Genomic DNA, 22,352 nt, shown 5'->3' with positions numbered 1-22,352 from the left:
GAACTTCTGAAATACAGAAGAACTGTCAATAAACCCAAAGAATTACACTTGCATAATGTTTTTTTTGTTAACAACCACATGCACATAAAATCCTGGACACTTGTGCTTTGCACTGTATGTGACAATTTGAGAGACTCAGCTTGTCTTTGACAGAGGTCCTTTCCTAGACTATCACTGAATGTTTACTTTCGAGCATGATAATAAAAAATGTGTTATATTTAATCCAACTGCCTTTTTTTGCTCATTATTTGAGTATTTGTGGATATTTCTTGCTTCCCTGCAGGCTTGAAAATGTTTATGGTGTAGAAACAGCTGGCTCTTTTATTTCTTGATGTCTACTAATAGATTTCAGCAGCCAAACACTCACTGACAAGTATCTGCATATTCACTCAACCCCAGCTTGCCCACGTGCAGTTGTGAAGGGAGAAGTATTGAGGAGCACAGGTTGCTGTTGCCTGACCACAGAGCTGACCACATCTGAGCAGGAACAACAGTATTGTGCCCAAAGACAGGGATGGCTGGACGTTTCTGACCTGGGTTATGGTGACGATTTCCTTAAAGTCATTTTCCAGAATGTACATGTACACACTGAATGGAGGAATGGATGAATGTGAGAGTGGAAGAAACCATTCATTTTCTTTATTCTTTCTCACATATGCAATGTGTGTTTTGTTTGCTGTCTGCAATAAATTACAGTCAAATTTATCCTAAATTACATCTTTGTGTTGAGGCAGAATTCTTCCCTAGTCTCTGAGGCTACTTACTCTTCTTTTTTGTTTCTTTGCAACATCAGCCTGCATTCCTAAAATGAGTCTTATATGGATTGTTTGCAAAATGAATGGAGTCTCCTTTTCCATCTCACAGTAGCTTTTTGTGTCAAATTTCTCAAGAAAACTTTTCCAATCCAGTAGTATTTTCTTACTGAGCTTTAGCTTCAAACAAATCTCATCTCCAAGATATTACAATGTAACACCTGTTGCCTGGTAGAAATGGCTAGAAAGACTAGAATACTTAATTGTTTTAAGCCAATTCTGGAGGACACTTCAGATAATTCAGTTTATGCAGAAACATTTCCTTTGCAGAGAAATACTTAAACTCTGTTATCATTGCTGCCTTTGGTGTATTCAGTAAACTTGGAGAACTGGGGGTCACGAGGAGGCTGCAGTGAATTTGTAGCACGCTGCAACCTGCCTTGTATTACAGCCAACTAACTACCTCAAAAAACGCACGGTGCTTCTCAGGGAAGACGTAAGCCAGGAGTTCTTGCAACGCTGAATTCCCTAATACAAAGTCTAACTAAATGTTAACTGACTCTGTTGGGTTTTGTGTTTTAGCATCTTTGCAGCTTCAGCTGTTGCCCTCACACGTGTACAGCAGCATTGCCCTTCAGGCATTACTTTCAAAGTTCCTCGGGTTTTATTTCAATCTTTTCTTACAGGGATTGCCATGTGTTCAGATGTGTTATCTCTCACGGTTATCTCCGTTCCCACACCTACCAGTTAAACCGAATAAGGAAAACTCTGCATTACAGAGGAGAATGTAAGTATTATCAAGCAAAGAAATTAAGACACAGCTCTCACAGCAATCTTATATTCTCCACATTGCAGATTTAGTGTTAAGGCACAAGGCTGTATTCCTACTAACAGAAGGTATGATCGCTCTGCTGGGAGCTGGGAGAGCTGTGACTATTGTGTAACTTCTGTGGGCTTAAATGGCTAAACTTAATTGTGGATCGGCTGAGTTTTCCATGGTGAAGAGAGAGAAATGCCATTCCAGCTGGCAGAAGGACTGGGAGACATCCAGCCTCGATCAATGTAGGCTCTCTGTGCTGCTTGAAGGATGCTTTCTAAGAGCTCCTTGGACGGTGGTGATGACCAAAGAGCTGATTTCTCATGAAACCTGGAGACTACTTCGGTTTCATCCCGTGAGCCGGAGTTCCTACCTTGGCAAGTGGTTAATACCAAGAGTAGTTCTTCCTCTGCCGAACCCACCCGCAGCCTTCCCGGGAGAGCATCCTTTGGTGACTACACGCACGGTCAGCGGTGTGGCTGCGCTGGCCCGGCTCGGGCTCCCTCCCGGAGCCCCGTCGCCCCCGGGGGCCCCCGCATCCCCCTCGGTGCGCAGCCGTCTCGCAGCAGCCGGGGCGGGCGCGGGGCCGTCCCCGCGGCGCCTCTCGGGCCGGCGCTGGCCCAGCGCGCACATGGCCAGCGCGGGCGGCGGGGGCGCGACGCTGCCCCGGGGAGGGTCCGCGGGCCCGGCGGCGGCGGACGGCCCCCGCCCCGCACACCTCCCCCGCGCGGGGGGAGCGGGAGGGAAACCCCCAGTTCCGCTTCCTGACGGCGCCGCGGCCCGGGCGGGGAGCGGCGGCCGGAGCGCGGGGCTGCCGGCGCCCATGGCCGGCGAGCGGGCGCGGCGCTTCACGCGGAGCCTCCTCCGGCCGGGGCAGGCGGCGGAGCTGCGGCACAGCGCGGCCGCCGCGGCCGCCAGCGGGCGGCTGCAGCTGCGGGTGAGTGCGGCGGGGCAGCGTCCGGCGGGGCTGCGGGCACCGGCCCAGGTGCGAAGCGCGCTCGGTTCCCGGGGAGGGCGCGGCGGCAGCGCCGGGGCGGGGGCCGCAGCGCCGGCAGCCCCGGCCCGCCCGAGACGCTCGGCCGTGGGCGCGGAGCCGCCGCGCTCCGCTCCGCGCCTTCCCGTGCCCGTGCTACGGCCGGGCTGACAGCCCTCGCTGACAGTCCTCGCCGGCGGCCCGGCGTCCTCCTTTGGCTTTCGCCGCTTTTCTTTCCCTCTGTTTGATCTTTTCAGTGGCGGATAAGTGATAGCCGGGGAGCGCCCAGCCGGTGCCAGGACAGGCGCGGGTGCTCGGGGCCGGGACAGGCGCGGATCCCCGGTGTGTGACAGCCACGTGAGGTATCGGTCCTGCACAGCCCGGGTGTCACCATCGCTGCCGAGAGGCGTGTGCGCTCCCGGTGATTTCCACTGGAAACCCCACGCAAGAAGCCTAAAATGCCACGGAAACACAGACCCTGTTCTTCCTACTTGCATTCGCGTTTGAAATGCATTGCATGAGGCTTCAGGCCCCGTGTCTCTCCATCAGTGGAATAGCACTACAGGACTGTAAACTGTTAGCACACTATTTTAACTGTATTTTCTCCTCCCTTTACATAGATGTACCTAAGTCCTCAGCTGATCAGGCATAGATGGCAAATTGTTAGGGTTCACAGTGAAATATCCACTAGCCTTTTCAAATCACTAGGCATTTATGAGTCATTTATTATCTACTTTGATATTAAGATTCCTTTGGACTTAAAGATATGTGTTATGAGCATTATATGACTCTTTAGATGATTAAACATATAATTTCCGTGAATCATTTAATTCAGGTAAATATTTTCCTTTTCTAGTTTTTCAGACAACACAGCTCCCAAAGTAGAGGGAAAGTTGTAAGTGAAAAGTCATCACTTATCAAAGTTTACCCCACGGCAGTGCCTAGCTGTAATACATTCTCTCTGCATAAAACAGGAAGTAATTCTGCAACTGTGTTCCCATAAAGTTAGTGGGCATTTCCCATCTTCTAAGGGCTCTTGCCCAGTACAAATGGACAGCTGTGCTAAAGCAACTGCTGTGCTTAAGGACAGCAGCCAGTTCCCAGTTCCTAGTTATCTGTACACCAAATGTGAGTTGTTTTCTTTACATCGCTAGATTTGAAGTGCTTCTACAATCAGCTTACAGAAAGCTTAGAAGTTATATGTCTCTCCTGACTTCCCACAAATGTTGTACATGCCATCAGCCCTTGTCAAATCCCAAAGCATCCTTACAACTGCACCACCAACAGATTTGCGTGGTCATGTCTGCTGGGCACAGAGATCAGAATTTGGCCCATTATCAAGCAGTATGCAGTACACTGATGGAGTTTTGGTGGAAACCTACAAGGAACTGTCATGGTTGGTTTGGGCTCTAACCAGACACTGTGCTGAGTAGTTGTTTCTGAAGAGGGTATATTTCAGTTCAGGTACCAGCTAAACTATTGCATTGTCTCATTGCATCTTGGAGTATTATAAATGAAGTTCTGTTACAAGTATGCTTTACTCTGCTGTGTCTTTGCTGCAAGAACGCAGAAACAAAACAGAATTAAATTGATGGGGCAAATCTGAAATCGATGGTCTGTTTCCTTAGATGAGAGTGGTGTTTTTAATGTGTTACTAACAAATCTTAAACTGCTATCTTAAGAATATAGCATTTAATTACTCTTCATGTATTCACATTGTATTTTATTCAATCTGTCTTTAAAACATCGAGACTTCAGTTGTAGGGTGACAAAAATCATCCGCCACTTCTATGAGTCTTCTGTGAGACTTCCTGTTGACTGATGAAACACACTGGTGCTGGATTTCATCAGGGCTTTTGATTCAATATCTGAGGCAAATACAGTCAGATCTGAAAACATGGTCTTTTAAAGATTCTGAAGTTAAGATTTGAAGACGCAAGACAAAATTCTGGTTTCAGTTATACCGCTCAGTGGGATCACTTAGGGACTTCCAGATGTGTTTTATTCAGCAGCAGGCACAATGGTTCTGAAGTCTGAGTTGCTTGCTGTGTTGAATATGTATGGCTCTGGGGAACTTAATGAAGTTACCATCTTTTTACCATACTTTTTTGGGTTGCCAGTAATGTTGCCTCCGAAAGGCAAAGTTTTAAAAAATGCTTTATGCTGCGGTCTCATGACGGGAGTACAAAGCTGCTCCCTTCAGAGTTAAATCTTTTCTACCTACATCAGCTAGATTGAGCGGAATTAACCATGGTATCTTGGCAGATGTAACCAGGGTTGCCATTTTGGGGCTGCCGGGTGGAGCTGTGGTGTTCTATCCTGGGCAGTGATTGCTGCCTCTGGATCTGTAACACAGAATGCCAGGGTGGTAGGTCTGTTGAGGTGCGTTAGGGTTCGCTCTAGCCTCTGAGCCTTGCACTCAGGGATGCTGGGATGACGCAGCCATTGCAGTAAAGCTGTTGTGTTGCTATTGTAAAAAAGTCCCACAGAACCTGAAATTTCTGGCTGAACTTCAACTGACTTTTTGTACCAGAAGTGAATATTCTCACAGAAAAGAAAAATTGGGTGAATTCAATGAGGTCTGTTGGTTTTCATCACATCTTGCTCTGGATGTATCACCACCTTACATTCCAGTTATACTAAATCTGGCTTGTGTTGGAGTGTCCTGAAAGTCGGCTCAGCTGCTGTCAAGAGTCTGCAAATAACTGGCAGCTACAAAGGAGAGAAAGCATAAACGTGTAATGTATAAAGAATTATGCGTAAAGAGTAAAGAATTAAGCCTTCTGGTACTGCTTTTGTGTATGTCCTGTACTGAATTGCGGCTGGACTTCTGCTGGTGACATTTGAACAGCACCTGCTCTACGTGCAACCTTTCACTTCAGTAAGAGCATAGGGATAAAATCTCTAAACTATCTTAGAGAAAAGTGTTGAGTCTTTTAGCTCTTTATTGTTGTCAGTCATATAGCTTGCTTCTTCTTTTGTGTCCTTCACTTTTACATTTGCTCATTTATTCATTTAATAGGGAAAAACAGTTGTTAGTGTTCAGCACACAAATCTGTTTGTAAAAAGAAAAAGGTGCCATTATAATCAGGAAAAATGAGTTGGTAGAAGTAAGGATGTTTGTCATTTGGTGTTGTATAAGAGAGGAACTTCTACAGTGCCCTGAAAGATAAAAAGTGGAAACAGAGCTTGAAGGTGGAATATATGTGTGTATCTTGCTGGTAGGGGGTAGTTTTGGCAGAAGTAACACATTCTACGTTAATTACCCAACTCTTCAGCAGGTGGAAGGAGTGGTGCTATCAGGTGTTAATGGTGTATGGCTATACTTCAGGTTGTTTCCATTGCCTCCTTAAGCTTTCAAGTAGAAATGGCAATTCACCAAAGTAGCTGGTGAAATAGATCAGCATCATCTAGAAGGTAAATAATTTATTGTATTTTGAAACTTTGATGGGAAATTCTTTGTCTCTTCTAATAGAAAACACTTGTTTGAAAGTTGCTTTATGAACACTCGCTGCCACTGCCCGGGAAAGCTGAATAGCTGCGCACAAGAAAGGGAAATTAATATGTCTGTTGCTTCATTTGTGTTTGTAACTGCTGCAGTACTTTACTGGAAGTTTTTAAAATGGGCATGGGCCAGTCAGTGCTTCTAGAAATCAGCTTGCTAACTGCTTAGCTAGTACTAAACTTCATGTTATACTATTATTTCCAGATCTCAATTAATTTGGCTAAGTACTGCTGGCTGCAGTCCTCATCCTTTACATAAAGTATTGTGACATTGTTTTTATAAAAGAGCTGCAGCAGGTCTTGCTCCTCATCTCTCTTCCATCATTAAACAAGTTAATAGCAGTCTGGAATTGGGCTGTTGCTCTACATGTCTTTTTTTTGGCAGAGGTTTCTTTCCATCCCCCTGCAGCCAAGCACGGAGAGTCATGATGTCCGATCCCTGAGTACTGGCTGTCTCTCTCACATGGAGGGCTGGATTATATGGCTCTCTCTTCTGTACAATATGGGTTCCTCTCCTTTTTACCTTACCTGGGCCCACTGTAATTCCTCCCTGAAAGAATAGATCCCCTTAGTTTCCAACGTGTATTTTATGTGGTACGTACTTTACAAATAATGTCTCTGTTTATATTGTGGTTGTATGTTTCTAGTTTTGCGTGGGTAATGAACTGCTTTGTGACTCCAGTGGTGCGTTGTAGTCTCTCAAGAAGAGTAACGTGTGTGGTTTCTAGCCTCACAACCCATTGCCTTGGAGCCCGGATAACGATGACAGAGCTTTGACTGTGCCTACTCTGTATGGTCTTTTCTCCTTATGTGATTTGGCTTCCTTGTTGTGAATGAAATAACACTGAAAACCTCATCTGCTGAGAAGGTACAGTGTTACCTGAGCTACTTCAAAGACAGAAACTGGACTGTGAAAGACCCCTTTCTTCTGAGGATGTTCTGATGTCTGCTGTTAGTCTAGGGTGAACCCAAGTAATGCATTTATAAAGGCAGTGAGTCTATCATGGTGTTGTACATAAAATAGACTCTGTGTGCCTGTACATAGGTGTACATGCACTGTCTTCACACACCAGCTGCTAGATTTTTTTTTTTTCTATTTTCCTGCAAAAAAAACCCAAACTGGTGCAGGAACCTTAAGAGCATGTGCATACAGAGAAAGCCTCATCCTGTTCTAGTGGTTGAGAAGGTTTGTTCATGACACCAGCATAAGGGAGTATCACCTGCAGTGTGAAGCTGGTAGTTCTGTTATGGCAGGCCTTTGCATTTGAGATGAGTTAGGGATGACACAACTTGACAGGCATATTTAGAACGTTAACAACCTTGTGCAATGTTGAAATATTAAATAACTTGTTTATATTTGTAATTTACCTGGGAACCTTGTTCATGAATCTACACTCAAAAACTTACCTTTTATTTATAGCCTGTGTGACATCCCTTACTTGCTCAAGCATAAGGTCCACATTATTTGTAAGTAGTCTCCTTTCTTAGCAATTTTTTGTTGTTTTGAAGTGTCTGATGAGTAATTTTGTAGATGTTTTTCAGCTGGGGTATCCCAAGAACACTTGGTGTGGCCTGGGCAAGGATCTGATTGCTTTCAGCTGGCTGCTGGAGCCCAGATGTAAGGGCAAACCAAGCAAAGGGCACAGACAAGAATGCACTGCTTGCACATTCTCCAGCTGCAAGGCTCTCTCCTCTGCAGGCAGACAAAAGGGGCAAAGTCTGCTCCTGAGCAATTCTAGGAACTTCATCTGGCACTGGGGATGAAATTGATACAGAAGTGAGGAAAAGGAGATAAGGGAACAGAGCCTCAGAGAGGGTGGAGACAGAGAAGGGAAGAAAATGGTTTAGAAAGAAAAAAAGTATTGGAGAAAATGGGGGAAAAGAGAAAAGACTTTGTGGGGAAGGAGAGGCTGAAGAAGACGATAAAACGGAGGAAAGAAACTAAGAGAGCTGCAAGAAAGCTTCGTCAGGTTGGTGAATAACTTGTGCAGATAAGCCATTAATATGCACTGCTGGGCAGTCATTTAGGAGGTGGGGAGAGCCAGGCACTTGGATTTAAATGTAGGGTTTTTACTGTTGTCTGGCATCTGTCACTTGACTAAGACTTTGTTTTAAATTCATGGAAAGTGAGTCACCTTGAGTAACTCAAAATGCTCTCAGGTTATAGAAGTTGCATTAACTCCTTTCCTTTTGCCTGCAAGGTTAAATAAGGGGTCTTGAGAGGGAGAGAATGAACATCAATAGCAAAGAGAAGCTGGAAAATTAAGCCTTGTGTTGGCTTTGGAGGAGGATGGATACACAGAGAGACAGTTTAATATTGTTGTGGTTTATAACAGGCAGTTCTGCAGTGCATATGTCACTTCCAGAAGTCAAAATATGTTTGTAACTTTTCTAGCACAAGGTCAAAAGCCTCTGAAGTAGTGACACAGATGTGATTATTACACAAAGACTTGCTTGTCGTATGTGTAATGTTTCCAGTTTTGGATTCCCTGCATTTCACAGAACTCAACAATAATTTTCAGAATCTAAATTATACTTGTTGTCTGTTTTATAACAACTGTATATTCTTATTTTAGCAAATGCCGACTTTATCCCTGGTTTTGTTGATAAGAAAAACAAAACACCAGGAGCTAACTGCCCAAGTTCATGCAATAAATCTATAGTAAAAGCCTGAGAATGATTGTGTCCAAGTTTATCCCCCTGCAGGCTGTCCTGCCCCATATGGAGGAATAATTTGCCTGGCTTCATAGTCCCCCCTACTCCTCTCATTTGTGACCTGGGGAAATTTTTCCCTCTTTTGTAAAATTGTAAGATAACTGAAGGCTGCCTATCCTTTGCATGCTTGCTTGGTGTAAATGACCTCTGCTCATGCTGTCCCTTTCTGGGCAGAGCACAAACAGACTCCAAATAGCAGTGTAATAGGAGGGTACTGAGCTGCATGAGTGTTAAACGGTGATGTGTGTCAGTGAAACCTTCCAGAGCTGGGAAGGCTTTTTCTACTTCTCTCTTTCTATTTTTTTTTTTTTTTTTAATTTCCCAAGTGTCCCTTCCCCTCCTCTGTTCTTTAGTTTGGGTGCTCAAGGCAGAAGTCTATTATTTTTTCTACTTCATGTCAGTGATGCATAATCCCAACCTAAATGCATTGCTTAAAGAAATTTTTTGTTGATTACTTGTCTTTTCTGGTACTAGTTTTTTCTTCATGATACACACAGGAAAGGTATCAATGTTGCATTTTTGTCATTAGATTTTACACAGGTAAAGAGTTCCCTTGGAGCACTGGGGGTAGGTGGTACTGCCCAGCCTCTCCTTCCCAGCTTTACTCTGGGAGTTAACATCCAGCCTCTTTGCTTGGGTGCTGTAATGTTACTTTTCAGCTGGAATCCAAATAGTGCATGTTTTGGAACACAGTGTAATGTTTTGAGATGACATAATGTAGATGTTCTTTAAGCTTGTATTAAAATACATTAGATGGGGAAATCTGGATGTGTTTGTGACATGTGTGGGTCCATGCTGTGCAGACACTAGTGTGAGCTGCAGCTGTCATTGGGATCCCAGGAAAACATGGGGAAATAGAGATTTCAGAAAATTGAAAGATACACTGTGTTACATTTGAAATTACTAATACACTCCTTATTAAATAACAATTAACTTACTGCTAGACTTTCTTCCCCCTATTGCTGTTATATAATATGCATTATACATATATATATACATATATATATATATATATATTGCAGTTATATAATATGCATTATACAGAAGCTTAGTATGCTGTCAGCAGTGCAGTGATTTTTTTTTTAATTCCTGTGTAGTTACCTGCTTTTTCCTTCACGGAGTGTGGAGGAAGTGGAGGGTAATTCTGTCACTGAGTCTGAAAGGGGCTGTTCAGGTAGGAGAGTAATGCTGGCTGACTTAAAGCAAACATGATCCTAGGTTACTCTGACATGTTGACCTAAATTAAATGATGTAGATATAATGAAATTTAATGAATGCAACTGAATTGGATATGATAGAGGGGGAAAAAGCTTCATTTTTTTTTTATGTGTTACTGTTTATCAACAAGAGTAGTACAGAAATATTCTCTCTGAAACTGGTATGACTAGGAATGTTTGGAATAGCAAAAAAGAAAAAAAAAATCTATCATCTTTGGATTTTAGTTTTTAAGCTGTCATCATCTAAATGTGTTGCTTGGCCATGCTAGATATACCTGCTTTGGCAACCGTGTTTAGGTTGGTTATTTTGAGGAGTGTACTTCTAATTTGTAGGCAAGAATGAATGTCTGGATTCTTAAGTGTCTTGTAACACATGGCTCTGCTTTTCTAGGGCTAAGTTAAAATCTCCCCACATGGGGAGCACAACGGCTCTGCAGACCAGGCCTAGAAACATCTTTTATCCAAAAGCTGCCTGGAACGTTTCAGCAAAGGGTTAATGTGTCTATCTTTCGATACAAATTCCTCAGTGATCTTTGCTCTAGATTGGGCTTTTCTTGTGGTTTAGGGGCAGAGGTTGACATGGTTTGAAGAAAATGTATTTTTAAAGTGTGAGAAGATTCTCCTGTGATCCGAGTTTTTGCCAGGCTTGGGGACAGAACAAGTGCATGGCAGAGGGGCATGAGGAGAGGGAGGGGGAAGACTGCTGTGGTATCCTCTGGCCACTGTGGTGTGTAACAAAGCCTTAAACTACTTTTTCCATCTCTTTCTTCTGCTATGAGGCGCTTGTTGCAGCTTCCTCCTTGCCCGCTCTCCACCTCCTGCCTTCTTTCCCTCTTAGTCTTGTGCAAGCTCTGGCAGCCCTGGGGAGAGTCTGAGCCAAGAAGTCAGCAGAGTAGAGGAAGGAAAGGCTGCCTATACCCAAGCACTGTGCAAAATGTATGTTCAGTTTGAGGGAGGGCAGGATTCCAGTCCTCCACATCTCCCTTCTCTCCCCTTTGGAAGCAAACACAGCACTCCCTTCTGTACTATGAGTAGGTGCAGGAGAAAGGATTCAGAGCTTTTGAGTCTTTGAGTGAAAGTGGTGGGCTGAAGTCAGCCTGGGGGCTCTTGATTGGACTGTGCTTGTTTAGATAGTAAGTTATCTTTGGAGCCTGTCCTGTGAAAGAACTTTCTCCATTGCTGTGGAAGTGCCATGGCACAGGCCAGGCTTGATGTCTATTGTTAGGAATGCCTCTGTTGCATTTCACACACCATAAATAACTTGTGGTATTTGTAGCAATCTCAGTCTCTCTTTGAAGATACCACTGTACCGCCTTTTCCCTGGCTTCCCTTTTTTTTCTTCTTTATTTGTTACTAACTCTCAAAAGTGGTTCAGGGGCCTAAATTTGGCCATCCTTGGGATAGAACTGTCTCATGGCTTTGAACTTTAAGCTATATGGAACAAAATACATGAAAGCTCATTGTACAGAACAACCGTGCGTTGACAGGGAGAGACCTTGGGAAAACAAGTCCTGGGTCACACCTCTGATTCTGTGTGCAGAGAGAAAGGGAGTGATGAGTAAGTATTAAAACTAGTAATGAGCAGACTTTGATATTTATTCTAGAATATCATGTGGAGTGTGAATACCTTTTGTTTTCACATATTTGCAATGCATACTAAAATATGTGCTGAGCCATCATGTTTCTATTGTCAGTATATAGACACACGTTTTTCCCTTCAATTCATGGGTAGCAGGTGGACTTCCATCAGTGGTTAGAGACCAATTACAGTAGCAATGTTAAATATCATGCACAGCTCTCCTCTGAAAGCAAGTTACTAAAAAGCATCTGCCTGTTCCAAAGCTGCATCTCACTTTAGGCCTTTAACATAAGTAACAGTTGTTTTTCCTTTGAGCTGTGTGATTGCACAGTGCCTCCGTTCTGCTGACACCCTTTCATTAAACAGCTAAAATTGCAAACACTGATGGAAACTAAGTCATACAACATTAAGTAGGATTGAATTATACTGCTCTCTTTAGTGCTGCATGAATTTATCCTCATAGCTTCCCCTGAATCAATGAACACTGTTTTGCAGGTTTTGTAAGAGAACCTACAAAACAGAAATTCAAGAGATACATGAACATAAATTTGGCTTTTCTGGTCAAATAATAACCTGTGGTTTAACAGCAACGTTAGGAAATCCCTAATATGAACAAGAAAAAAAAAATTGTAGTCAAGGTAGATGATTAATTGTCTACAAATGTCTTTCAGAAACCTCCTGCTCCTTCTTTTCATATTTCAAATACATACCCAGTTGTTTCTGTGTTTTTGTAGACTTTGGAAAAGAATTGGAGCTCACATAACACACCAAGTGGTTTAACTGTGATTGGTTTGGAAATGGAAGATGGAATGATAGTTTGGGGGGGGTTTATGTAGCAATGATAGTTCCAGCTGGCTGGGGATGTTGGCAATGAAATACTTACTGCCTTCTATGTATTCTTTCCTCAGGAAGGGTGAGGAGAAAACTGTTTGCAGAGAGGTTTCAGGTGAACCTTACAAGTTACTTGTGTTGCAATAAGGATGAGTGGTAGTACAGTGGGACACAATATCTTGCATGCCTTAATATGAAGTTTATCTCTTTTTTTTTTTTCTTTCTAGAGTTGTTCTTACAACGAGAACCCTTGAAAATCACTCGCCGTGGCCTGTATATTGCAGTTAAATATTATGTTTCTCTCATTTCTTCATTCTCATATCTGCCCACTCCCTGCTTTGCTGCCCTCACCCCTTCCAGTCCTGGATCCTTGTTGTGCTTTGTGTCCCTCTCCCACTTGTCTCGGAGCCTCTGTTAATGCCTCTCTGTGCAGGGAACAGTGTGTCACTTGTGTCAGGCACCCTATCTTTGCCTGCCATCCATGCCACATAAAAACCCACTTCTTCCAGGAATGCTCCTTGCCAGTTCTGCAAATGGATAATCTCTCTGCTCCTCCCCTCACTGCCCCGTGTCGCTCTGCCCTGCCGTGCCTCTCGCCCCCATTCTTTGGCTTTGGTGATAGCCCTCTCTCCTGGCTTTAGTGTGGGGTTTTACATTGAGCACATGGGTTTGTATCAATAGTTGCTATTTGAATGACTGTTCACCAGCCATGCTTATGATTTCATTCATTTTATTATTGCTAACATCTATAGGAATAATACATGCTAGTTGCTATTATCATGGGCCCAGCTAGGCAGATTTTTTTTCTTTTTTGAGTCTGTCTGTATGATAACAGGAATAAAAGCCGGCTAAGTGCAGTGCAAACGGTATCACTGCTTTTAGACAGTTTGGCAGGAAATGCTATTTCCTGTTCTGTTTGATGTTCTGTTGCCTTTTTCATAAATACTAAACCATCTGGGGCTTCAGCATTTGTTGTTATGGTAGGAAAGACAATGTCAGTGACAGCCAAATTTAAATGTAGTTCTTCCTTTAAATAGATTGAACAGGTTCTGGTTAAAAACCACAGAATTTCCCTGCTATTCTTTTGACTGCAGTGTAACATCTTCAGATATCTGTCTGCATGGTCAAATTGGAAAGTGGGATTAGATTTGCCTTTAAAGTATGGGCTCACACTGGTGTGGCTTGCTCTTCTGGATCAGGTTAGAGCTTCCAGAAGTCCTGTGTCATAGGCAGATGCCAGGTTCCTCAGCACTCCAAAGTCAAATAATAGTTGTAGTGCCATTTGATGTGCTTCCCAGATTGCTAGATAAATTTTTATTTGGACTAGGATGATAGATACTTTCTTCAGAGGATTTGTGTCCTTGTCTCTTGAGACCCCAGGCAAGTGCTATCCACAGGGGTGCCAAGGTCCCAGCCCAAACTCCTGTGTGGTAGAGGTGAACCTCTCTTAACCTTTCACCCTGCCTGTTCCTTTTGGCTGGCAGCCGTGTGAACACTGGTTCAGCAGGATGTCTTGGTTAGGGTAGTACCTCCTATCAGGGTGCAGCACTCTTTTGGGGCTGGCTTTTAAGCCTGTGGTTTTTTCAAATCAGATGCTGATAGATGAGATTTGAAAGCCAGAGAGTACTGCTTCCCAGAGTGCTGAGATCTTCTGGCACATTTGTGCTGGGTGGAGGACATCTCTAGGTGTCTCCCTGGAAGTGCAGTAGCTTCCCTTCCCGGTGTTTGTGTATGCCAGTGACACTGTGCCCCAGCAGTCTCCTCAGGAAGTTGCCAGCCTGATCTTTTGTGAAGAGCAGTCGTGTTGAATTTAGTGTTACTACATCAGGAGTGAGGCACTGATACTGAGTAATTGTAACCAAGTCTGCCCTTATGCCTGACAGTGTGTGTTTGGTATTTAGCTGTAACTGTTCCTAATTTGCTCAGCTGCTTGACAAAAGCATGAATGACATCAAGGTGAGAGCTCTTCTGTTGCAACTCTGTGTTACCATGAAATAATTGTAACATTACATTGAAAGTGCTATATGATTGTTAACTTTAATTAGAGCACTAATTATATATTGCTGTGAATTTCAGCAGAAAGGAACCATTGCTATCTCTGCATTTAAATTTCCATCTGAATTGTAAGACAAAGTTGAGAATATTTTCCCTTGGTGTGAAAAAGGGGTATGTTTAAAGGGAATCTGCATGTACCATCATATTTTCACTTGGATATTGCATGTTCTAATGAAAGCTTTGGCAGCATAGACAACCAGACTGTTGACTTCCTTAAACAACAACTATAAAACAATCTTTTGGGTTAAAGTTCCCCTGTGTACTCTGTAACATTTAAATCATTTTCTTATGCATTTGCACTTTTTCTGCTGGAGCTACTTAAGAACATAACCCTGTTCAATGACCACCTGCCAGCAGAAGAATCAGGGGCTGGTCTAGGAAGTTGGTCATCTATTTTAAAAATCTAATTACATGGTCTACACAGTTAGGGAGCTGCTTGGTACCCTGAAATAAATCAATTCATTTTTGAGTGTAAATAATTATGATTTCTTGAAAAACACTATCTGGCTGATCTCTGTTTCCTGCTTGGTTGAGAGGTCCTGAAAGACTAAAAAGAGAAGAGGTTAACATTTGAGTACTACCTAAAATTACTAGGATCCCTTGGAAGTTCATTTGAGATGTGTCATAATAATCTAGAGAATGGCATCACATCTCTTATATACCAGGTAATTTTTTTTTAAAGTACTTCTCTAAAGTGGTTCTGTAAGAACAGGATATTTTCATAAATATCAGTTAATTTTACAAAAAGTCAATAGCACATGCTATTAGGACTTGAATAATAAAAACAAATTACGAGACATTTCAGTCAGTGAGAATGAAAGATCTTTGTACATATGTGTATTTAGCTCATAGTTTCTACTCCTATTTTAATCTCCCTTAGAGTTCAGTATTAGTCTTTCAAAACACACATTACTAATCAAAATATTATTCTTCTAAGGATTTCTTCCTGAAATACCAACCAGAAGACATATGTTTATAGAGACTGTGTTAGAACTTAACAAATACAGGCCAAACAACTTATAATTGGGCTGGTTTTGCTTATTTTGTATTTTGTTGAATCAACAGCCTTGTGGGTGTGAATGTTAATGGATACCAGAAACTTAAGGTTCATTAGTTTTATATTTTGTATGATTTTATTCTTTTCTGGAGGTCAAATAAAAGAAAGGGAGTGAGATCCTGACATGAGACATAAAATGAAAACCACATGTTGTACAGAAAAGCTGTCCAGGGGACAGTGTTACTCATTAGCTGCTACAATAGCTGTTACTTGGTTTGATATAGTGAGCACATTGTTGTGCTGTGAAAAAAGTCCAGCAATATTATTTCTAAAAGGGGCAGGATGCTTTTTGATTGCGTTGGTGTTTTTTGTTTTGCCTTTTGGGGTACTTTTTTTTTTTTTTTCCGTGGTGATAAGGGCAAAGCTGTGGGTTTCAGGCACTTCCTGGGGTGTGATGTGAGAGGTGGCAGAGGAGCTGTGTTTGAGTTGCTCCTTTCTGAGAGGGTGACAACATCCCAGGGAGCACTGTGGGTCTGAGGGAGCTTGTCTCTTTTCCATGCTGTTGTATGGGTGGTCTCACTGTTCCAATGTGCAGCTTGGGCTTCCTGGCTGGTATAAAAGCAGGAAGAATGTGAGCCTCCCTGAGCTTCTAGATGTGCTAAGAAGGGAAAGGTTTTGGGGCTAATCAGCCCCCACATTGTAATCAAGAGGATAACTTCTCTTGCAGTATCTGGCACTATATGCACACAGATCCCTTGTCTTGTGAAGGCTGATGTTTATGCCAGTAGGATTCTCTGTAGGTGGATTTCTCTTTAGAAATTAACAACTTGCCCTGTGTGCTTTAGCCCAAGAAGTGTCATGGTTACTTGGTATGATCAAACAGGGAAAAAGTGCTTGGCTGGCTGCTCCTGGACCTGTCAGATTTGGGTAGGGTTTTTGGGTAATATGTAAACAAACAAAAAAATCAAGGCAGCTCTGTATTTATAGCCTTAGAAACTTTCAGAGTCCTAACTTTTAGCTTCTTTATTTTGGATTCTTGGCACTGATAAGGAAGAAGAATCAGAAGCCACATTATTATACTGCTAGTGCAAACAATCCATATTCTTCTTGTGGGATCTTTTCTGACAGATAAAAGGATACATCTGCAGATGCTGTATTTGGGAAAATGGGGTGATGGGAGAGCAGCACCCGAGACAACACAGTTTTTTGCTGGCCCACATATGTCCAGATTTTACTTTCCATTTCTTTTTGTTTTACTTTATCCACATTTTGTGCCTAATTTTCCCTTTTGCAGCTGTAGAAGCTTGTGCTCAGAAATTGAATGAGATTGTTCCTTTTGGTTCCTTGCGTCTGGCTGAACTCTTTGCATCTGCCTCACAATGAAATTGCCTCAAAATAATAAGCAGGGATTGTACATCTGACTTGGAGTTGAAAGAAGCCTGATTGGGAGCCTCTTTTGTTCGTTTCTGGGTTAGGTTAGATACAGAGCCTTGTGTGAAATTGTATGGCCTAAAATGGCCAGTTCATTGCCTCTAGCCTTTGGTTTGAGTCTTTGGCTTAGGTGGCTCTTCTGCTTTGGTTGTGTTTGGGGCTTTCCCAAAGAGGGCACAAATTTGTGCTCTGGTTTGTTAGGCTGAGTAAGCCAAGTTCTTAAACACTCACAGAATAAGTGTGGAAAGAACTTCTGGAGGTTGTCAAAGCAGGTCCAGAGAGACAAGGTTACTCAGGCCCTTGTCCACTTTCCAAAGATGTCTTGTTCCTGTGTTTGACCACCCTTCATGGTTAAAAGTTTATATTACCATATTTGATTGAAATGTCCCCTATCGCATATGTTCTGTTCATTGTGTCTCATTCCCTGCTGCTATGTCTCCATGGAAAAACCTCTCTCTTCTCTATACCCCACTAGAGTGTAGACTGGCAAGGTTTTCCATCAGCCTTCACTTCTTAAGGGTGGGCAAAGGTATTTTTCTCAGCATTTCTCAGCATTCTCCAGCCTCAGTCTTTATTGGTGATCTTGCAAAGAATTTGATCCTCTGTGTAAGTGGACTTGTGCTGGGCATTTGAGAACTGGACACAGCAACCACATTAATTCCCTGGGCACACTGTTCTCCAACTGGCTCATTCTTGAAGGTGGCCAGGCCTGTTCGTGTACTTTCAGTGATGTTTCAGCAGGGTGTTCATGTCATTACATTTAAAAACAGGAGTGTAAGTAGTCTGTTTGCTAGAGGTACCTCGGATGATATCCACATCTATACTGAGCTCTGCTTATGCTGGTGTCATATTGGTAGTTGATCATTTTGGCATTGGCCTCTGCTTCCAGCTCTTCCTCCTTTATTTTCAGCTGCTGAATGCCCAGCTTGCAGTAGAAATTCTTAGCTTCAAGGCATTTGGTGTTTTGAATTAAAAATTTATTAAATTAGTTTGGAATGCTTTAGGCAGCTAAGCTCCTGGCTCCCTGGGGCAGCCCATCATTTTTATGAGGGAGTTTGGAAAGGGTTTTCTTGGCTTGAAAATCGAAAAGCCTCCTGTGAAGAGCATGTGCAGAGCCAGGTAGGAATTGCTGCTGATCTCTATCACATGCATAGTCTTGACTCAGAGGCAGAAGGTGTTCAATACTACTCTTGTTCTGTCAGTCTGACATCTGAGAGAGAGGAAGGATATAGAGGAAGGAAGTGGGAGCCAAGAGAGGAGTGACTGTAACCTCTCTGGCCTGGCTTCATCTGCAGGGGAAAAAAATGGTGGGGTTTGGGCTTTTTAAATTTTTCATGCACACAAAGAAACATGCTTAGCTCCCAGGTAGTTATTCCAAGTGCTGATTAGAGTGAAGAGTGGGAAGCTGTGCTGGAGGGCTGTGACTGAGGTGGAGATTCCATCCAGGCTGCCACTGAGTGCCACACTTCAGTTCTCAAAATATTTTTACCCTGTGTGCATTTGCAATCAATACAGTCCTGCTTCTCTAGCTTATCTGGTGTGGCCTGAATTTAGACCTGTCCTGTGTAAGCTCTGGCATTTGTGTATGAAGCCTGACTTGTTCATTTAATACCTGATTCCACCCTTTCTTGATTGTAAACCATTTTTTTTTCTTTGTTAAACAATATGAAAAACATTAAATGAAAGAATTCATTTATGTTATTTAAATTTCTACCTCAAATGTTAAGGCATGTGCATTTTTTCCTATTCAAGTGAGTTGTTTGAAAACTAAAGGAGTGTATGAGTAGATTGGAGTGTGCCAAGAGATACCTTCCTTTGCAGACTCTCTTGTGACCGAAAAAAGAAGCATCGTTTCAAAGAGTTAGAGGCTGAAAGTGCTCTGGTTGTGGAGCAGTTCTGGGTTTGGTTATCTGTTGTTAGCTGAGTTTTAAGTAGAAAGATGCCATTGGCTTGGAGTGGAGGCAAATTGGAATAGAAAATGCATTTTCTACCAAGATATCGAAAATTCCACTTTGAGTGGTCTTTTTGAAGGTAACTCCAGTCTCTCTTTGTCTCTGTTTGTGCTTGCTCTGTGTTTCTAGCCTGTCTTTGAACAGAAATACTAGTTTTGTATTATGGCAAGCTGTGGCTCTTACAGAAATAGAGAATAGGTTGCACATCCTGAAGATGAGATGTCAGCAGTAAAGGTTTCTGTAGCTCTTGTCCAAAGTTTGTGGATGTGGGTGAGAGGTTTTGCAGTGTTTTTTTAGGCCCTTGATCATATTTTAGAGAAGAAGTGGTATTTTATTAAACCACCATGCTGCTCAGGCCATTCAGCATAGAGAACATTGCTGTATAAATGGCACCTCGTCCAAACCCACATCTTGCTCTTAAAGCCTCGTTAGTGGCCGCTGATGTCTCTGTCTCCGTGTGCCCTGGGAGGGTGGCTGGGGGGTGTTCCTGCCTGGTCTCCCCAGTTGCTTGGTTCTTTTTCCAGTGTTTCCATAAGTGGCAGGGCTGGTACCAGGGCAGAAAATGGAGACTCCATTTGCTCTTCTGTGGGAAGTTTGTCTTCCCATGTAGCTGTGTGTGTTTCATTCTTTAAAATTGGTTTGTGAAACGAATTCCAAACAAAACTCTTTGGAATTTATGCATGTCATGGAGATCTTGGACTGTGACAGGTAACAGACGAGTAGCACTTTGTTTCAGCTGTAAGGAATGTCACAAAACCAACATGTTTGAGTGTAAACAGGCACTGTAGTATTTTTTGGTTTTATTCCTCTATGCCAGTTTTTGTTTTCAGACCCTCCCCCTTTGGGCTAGTGAAATGGAAGTCACCTGAAAACAGGATCAGCTGTTGATAATGCTATTTGAGGGGTTGTGTGTGAGTTAAATGTGTATATTTCTGAAAGAGGATAGCAATTTGCTACCAGTTCTTTTTGGGAACTAGTGGGGTGGTGGCTGTTTTTTTCTGTTGTGACTTTTCTGTAAAATCTTTGCTTTAGAAGTGTGAGCTCAGCCAGGGCTGTGACTTCTGGTGAAAACTCTTCACAGAGTTTATCTTAATACATTGTTTTTATTATTTAACTGTGTGCCAGGGAAAAGATGAGTTTTGGTAGCTCCAATTCCCCACCAGTTTTATGGGACAATAAAAGTTCTTTTTAAAAACAAACAAACATTTGCTTTGTAGGTTACGTAGTTATTTTTCCTGGTTTGAAGTCAAAGATTTCTTTTTCCTGTTACATGTTTAAGGAAACCACAACAATGCTCTTAGCTGCTCTTTGGAATATTCTGTGCTAGATCCAGAAGCCACTGAAGTGCATTGAAATAAGGAGGTTTTCATCGCTGCCTGTGGGCTGCAGTCCTCCATTTTACTTGATCTAAGAATAATCCCATTGATCTCACAGAGGCTGTAGTTGTGGAAAACTACCTGTCAAAGTGAGGAATGTCTTGAAAATCAGCAGGGCGCTTCAACCTGCTGAAAATAAGAATGTGGAAACTACTTGCATGCAGATTACAGATTTATTTCACTTTTTGTGTGAAGAGAACATTTTGAGAAACCCCTTTAGGGTTTGAAGCTCCAGAGGTAGGGGATTCTAGACCAACTTCTTTCATTAGCCTGTTGGAAATCCTTACACCAGTCTTTTATAACTTTCTTTTCTTATTTGCCAAGTGGCTGCAATTTGTTGGTGCCATCTGCTGTGAGATCTAATGGGGGAAACCTGTATTTTGGCCGTGTACACTGTGGTAGTAATTAAGAGTCTTCCACACAACTTCTGTATAACACTTTGCACCAGACATCAACATGAAATAACAAGGGAGTATTGAGAGGAGGAAGGCAGCACTGGCACAGGCAGTCACGGGGAGCCTATTTCTGTGCTTACCTGACCTTTTTTCTTTCCTCCCGTGTCTGTAGTAGTTGTTTCCATTTTCAGCAGGTAAAGTTAGGAAGCAGGAGCGTGAATTGGTCTTTCATGTACTACTCCCTAGAGGGTGCCAGACACCCGCGTTCTGCAGCCCTGTGTGCTCTGCAGCCAGGTGACATTGCAGCCTTCTGCTGGTTTCTTCTGACTCGCTGTAGTGTGAGCATCACTTGCTGCTGGAAGGTGCAATGAGGAGAAAAGAAGTAGCTGAATGATTCAAACACCTCTCACATATTCATAACCGTGTACTCTCATTTGTGGATTTTTATTTACTGTAACTTGTATGTTACGAGTTGTTTGTGTTGGTCAGGGATAACTTTGTGGGAAGGAAACACAATTTCAAGATGAAAAAACTGTAAGTCATTCAGGAGTTGTGCTGGCCAGTTACTACAGTAAATGCCTCCTTTCCCGGGTTACTAGGGAGCAGCCGGTAGAAACTGAAGAAATACAAAGCCTGTGTATTCTGACTCTTAGTGACCCACTCCACTGTTTGAGACCTCAGTGTTTCTGATATTTAACCATTTTTGCAGCAACACTTGAAGATAAAGTACCTGAATGCTTTGAAGAGGGTATGCTATGAGTGGAAGGCACAAAATGCTATTAATGGCTTGTAGCACCTGTGACTGCATAAGCTTTCTTTGAAGTAAATGTGGGATCCCCATGCATCCTTTAAGGCACGTTTTTTTTCTCCTCCCTCAAAACATGTGGCAGCAGTGGTTCAGCCTAATCCTGCACAGCCTCTTGCAGGCCACTGGGCTGGATGTGAAAGGTTTGGGACATAACTGTTGGAAAGAGAAGACAGGGCAGCTCCTTGAAGGTGGATTCTTGTATTCCCCCGGACCTACACTGGAGCAGACAGAGAACAAGAGGTGTGTTGGAAATGCTGCCTCTGTGGCACTGAGAGATGCCACTGTAACACGGTGTCCTCCACATCACTTTAAGGCTAAAGTCATTAGAAAAAAGTGCATGGAAAGACCTGAGCTTTTACTCACGTATATGTACTTACAGCTTTTTCTCATGCATAAAATATGCAAGGAAAAGAGGCCCATTAATGAGGGTTTGTCTCATTAAGCTGACTGCTATGAAGACTATCTCTTGGAGATCAGATTTTACCTGTCTGATCTGGGTCTCGATGCTGATTCCTTGGAGGCTGGTTAAGATTCCGCTGTTTGTTTTGAAGTAGCAGAGCATGGAGAGAGACTTTCAAACTTGGGTGCATTTTCTTCCCTCTGCTTTCTTTGCAAGTGCCTCCATGCTTTTATGAAAACAAACACTGGAGACAAAGACCTTTGCTAAGAAAATGTGTATCAGCTCTTTTTGTTTTGAAAGGGTGATGGGGATGATAAATATTTAAGTGTTGAGAGATGAGACATTAGCTTACAGAAATGTGGGTGATCCTCATTTGCATCCAGGCAGAGTGCAATTTTGTTGCCATATCTTGCCTCAAATGTTCATCTGCTACTTGTATGGACTAACTTAAGAGAAGTTTTACTCTAAAACGGCGGGTCTATATGTGGAGCTGTGAGTAACAGCCACTGGCCACTTATGTTGTTTATGTGCTGCTGGGGAGCTGCTCATC

At 42.8% G+C, this 22,352-nt stretch overlaps 1 protein-coding gene across 3 annotated transcripts in view; it reads left to right on the top strand.

Moving 5' to 3' along the window:
- Positions 1-2,377: 2,377 nt before the first annotated feature.
- DOCK10 (dedicator of cytokinesis 10) overlaps positions 2,378-22,352 on the top strand; it is a 144,632-nt gene continuing 124,657 nt past the window's right edge. For 2 of the 3 annotated variants that reach the window (XM_069023828.1, XM_069023827.1), the window contains exon 1: positions 2,378-2,506. In XM_069023828.1, the coding sequence (XP_068879929.1) occupies positions 2,393-2,506 (114 nt within the window). In that variant the 5' untranslated portion in view covers positions 2,378-2,392. Of the gene's footprint in view, positions 2,507-7,047; positions 8,017-22,352 lie in introns of those variants that run through there. The other variant, XM_069023824.1, reaches the window with a different exon arrangement.

The sequence above is a fragment of the Aphelocoma coerulescens genome, chromosome 9 (genome assembly GCF_041296385.1).
Source record: "Aphelocoma coerulescens isolate FSJ_1873_10779 chromosome 9, UR_Acoe_1.0, whole genome shotgun sequence".
Classification (NCBI taxonomy): Eukaryota; Metazoa; Chordata; class Aves; order Passeriformes; family Corvidae; genus Aphelocoma; species Aphelocoma coerulescens.
The sequence above is the reverse complement of the archived record's forward strand: the minus strand, read 5'-3'. Positions and strand labels throughout refer to the sequence as shown.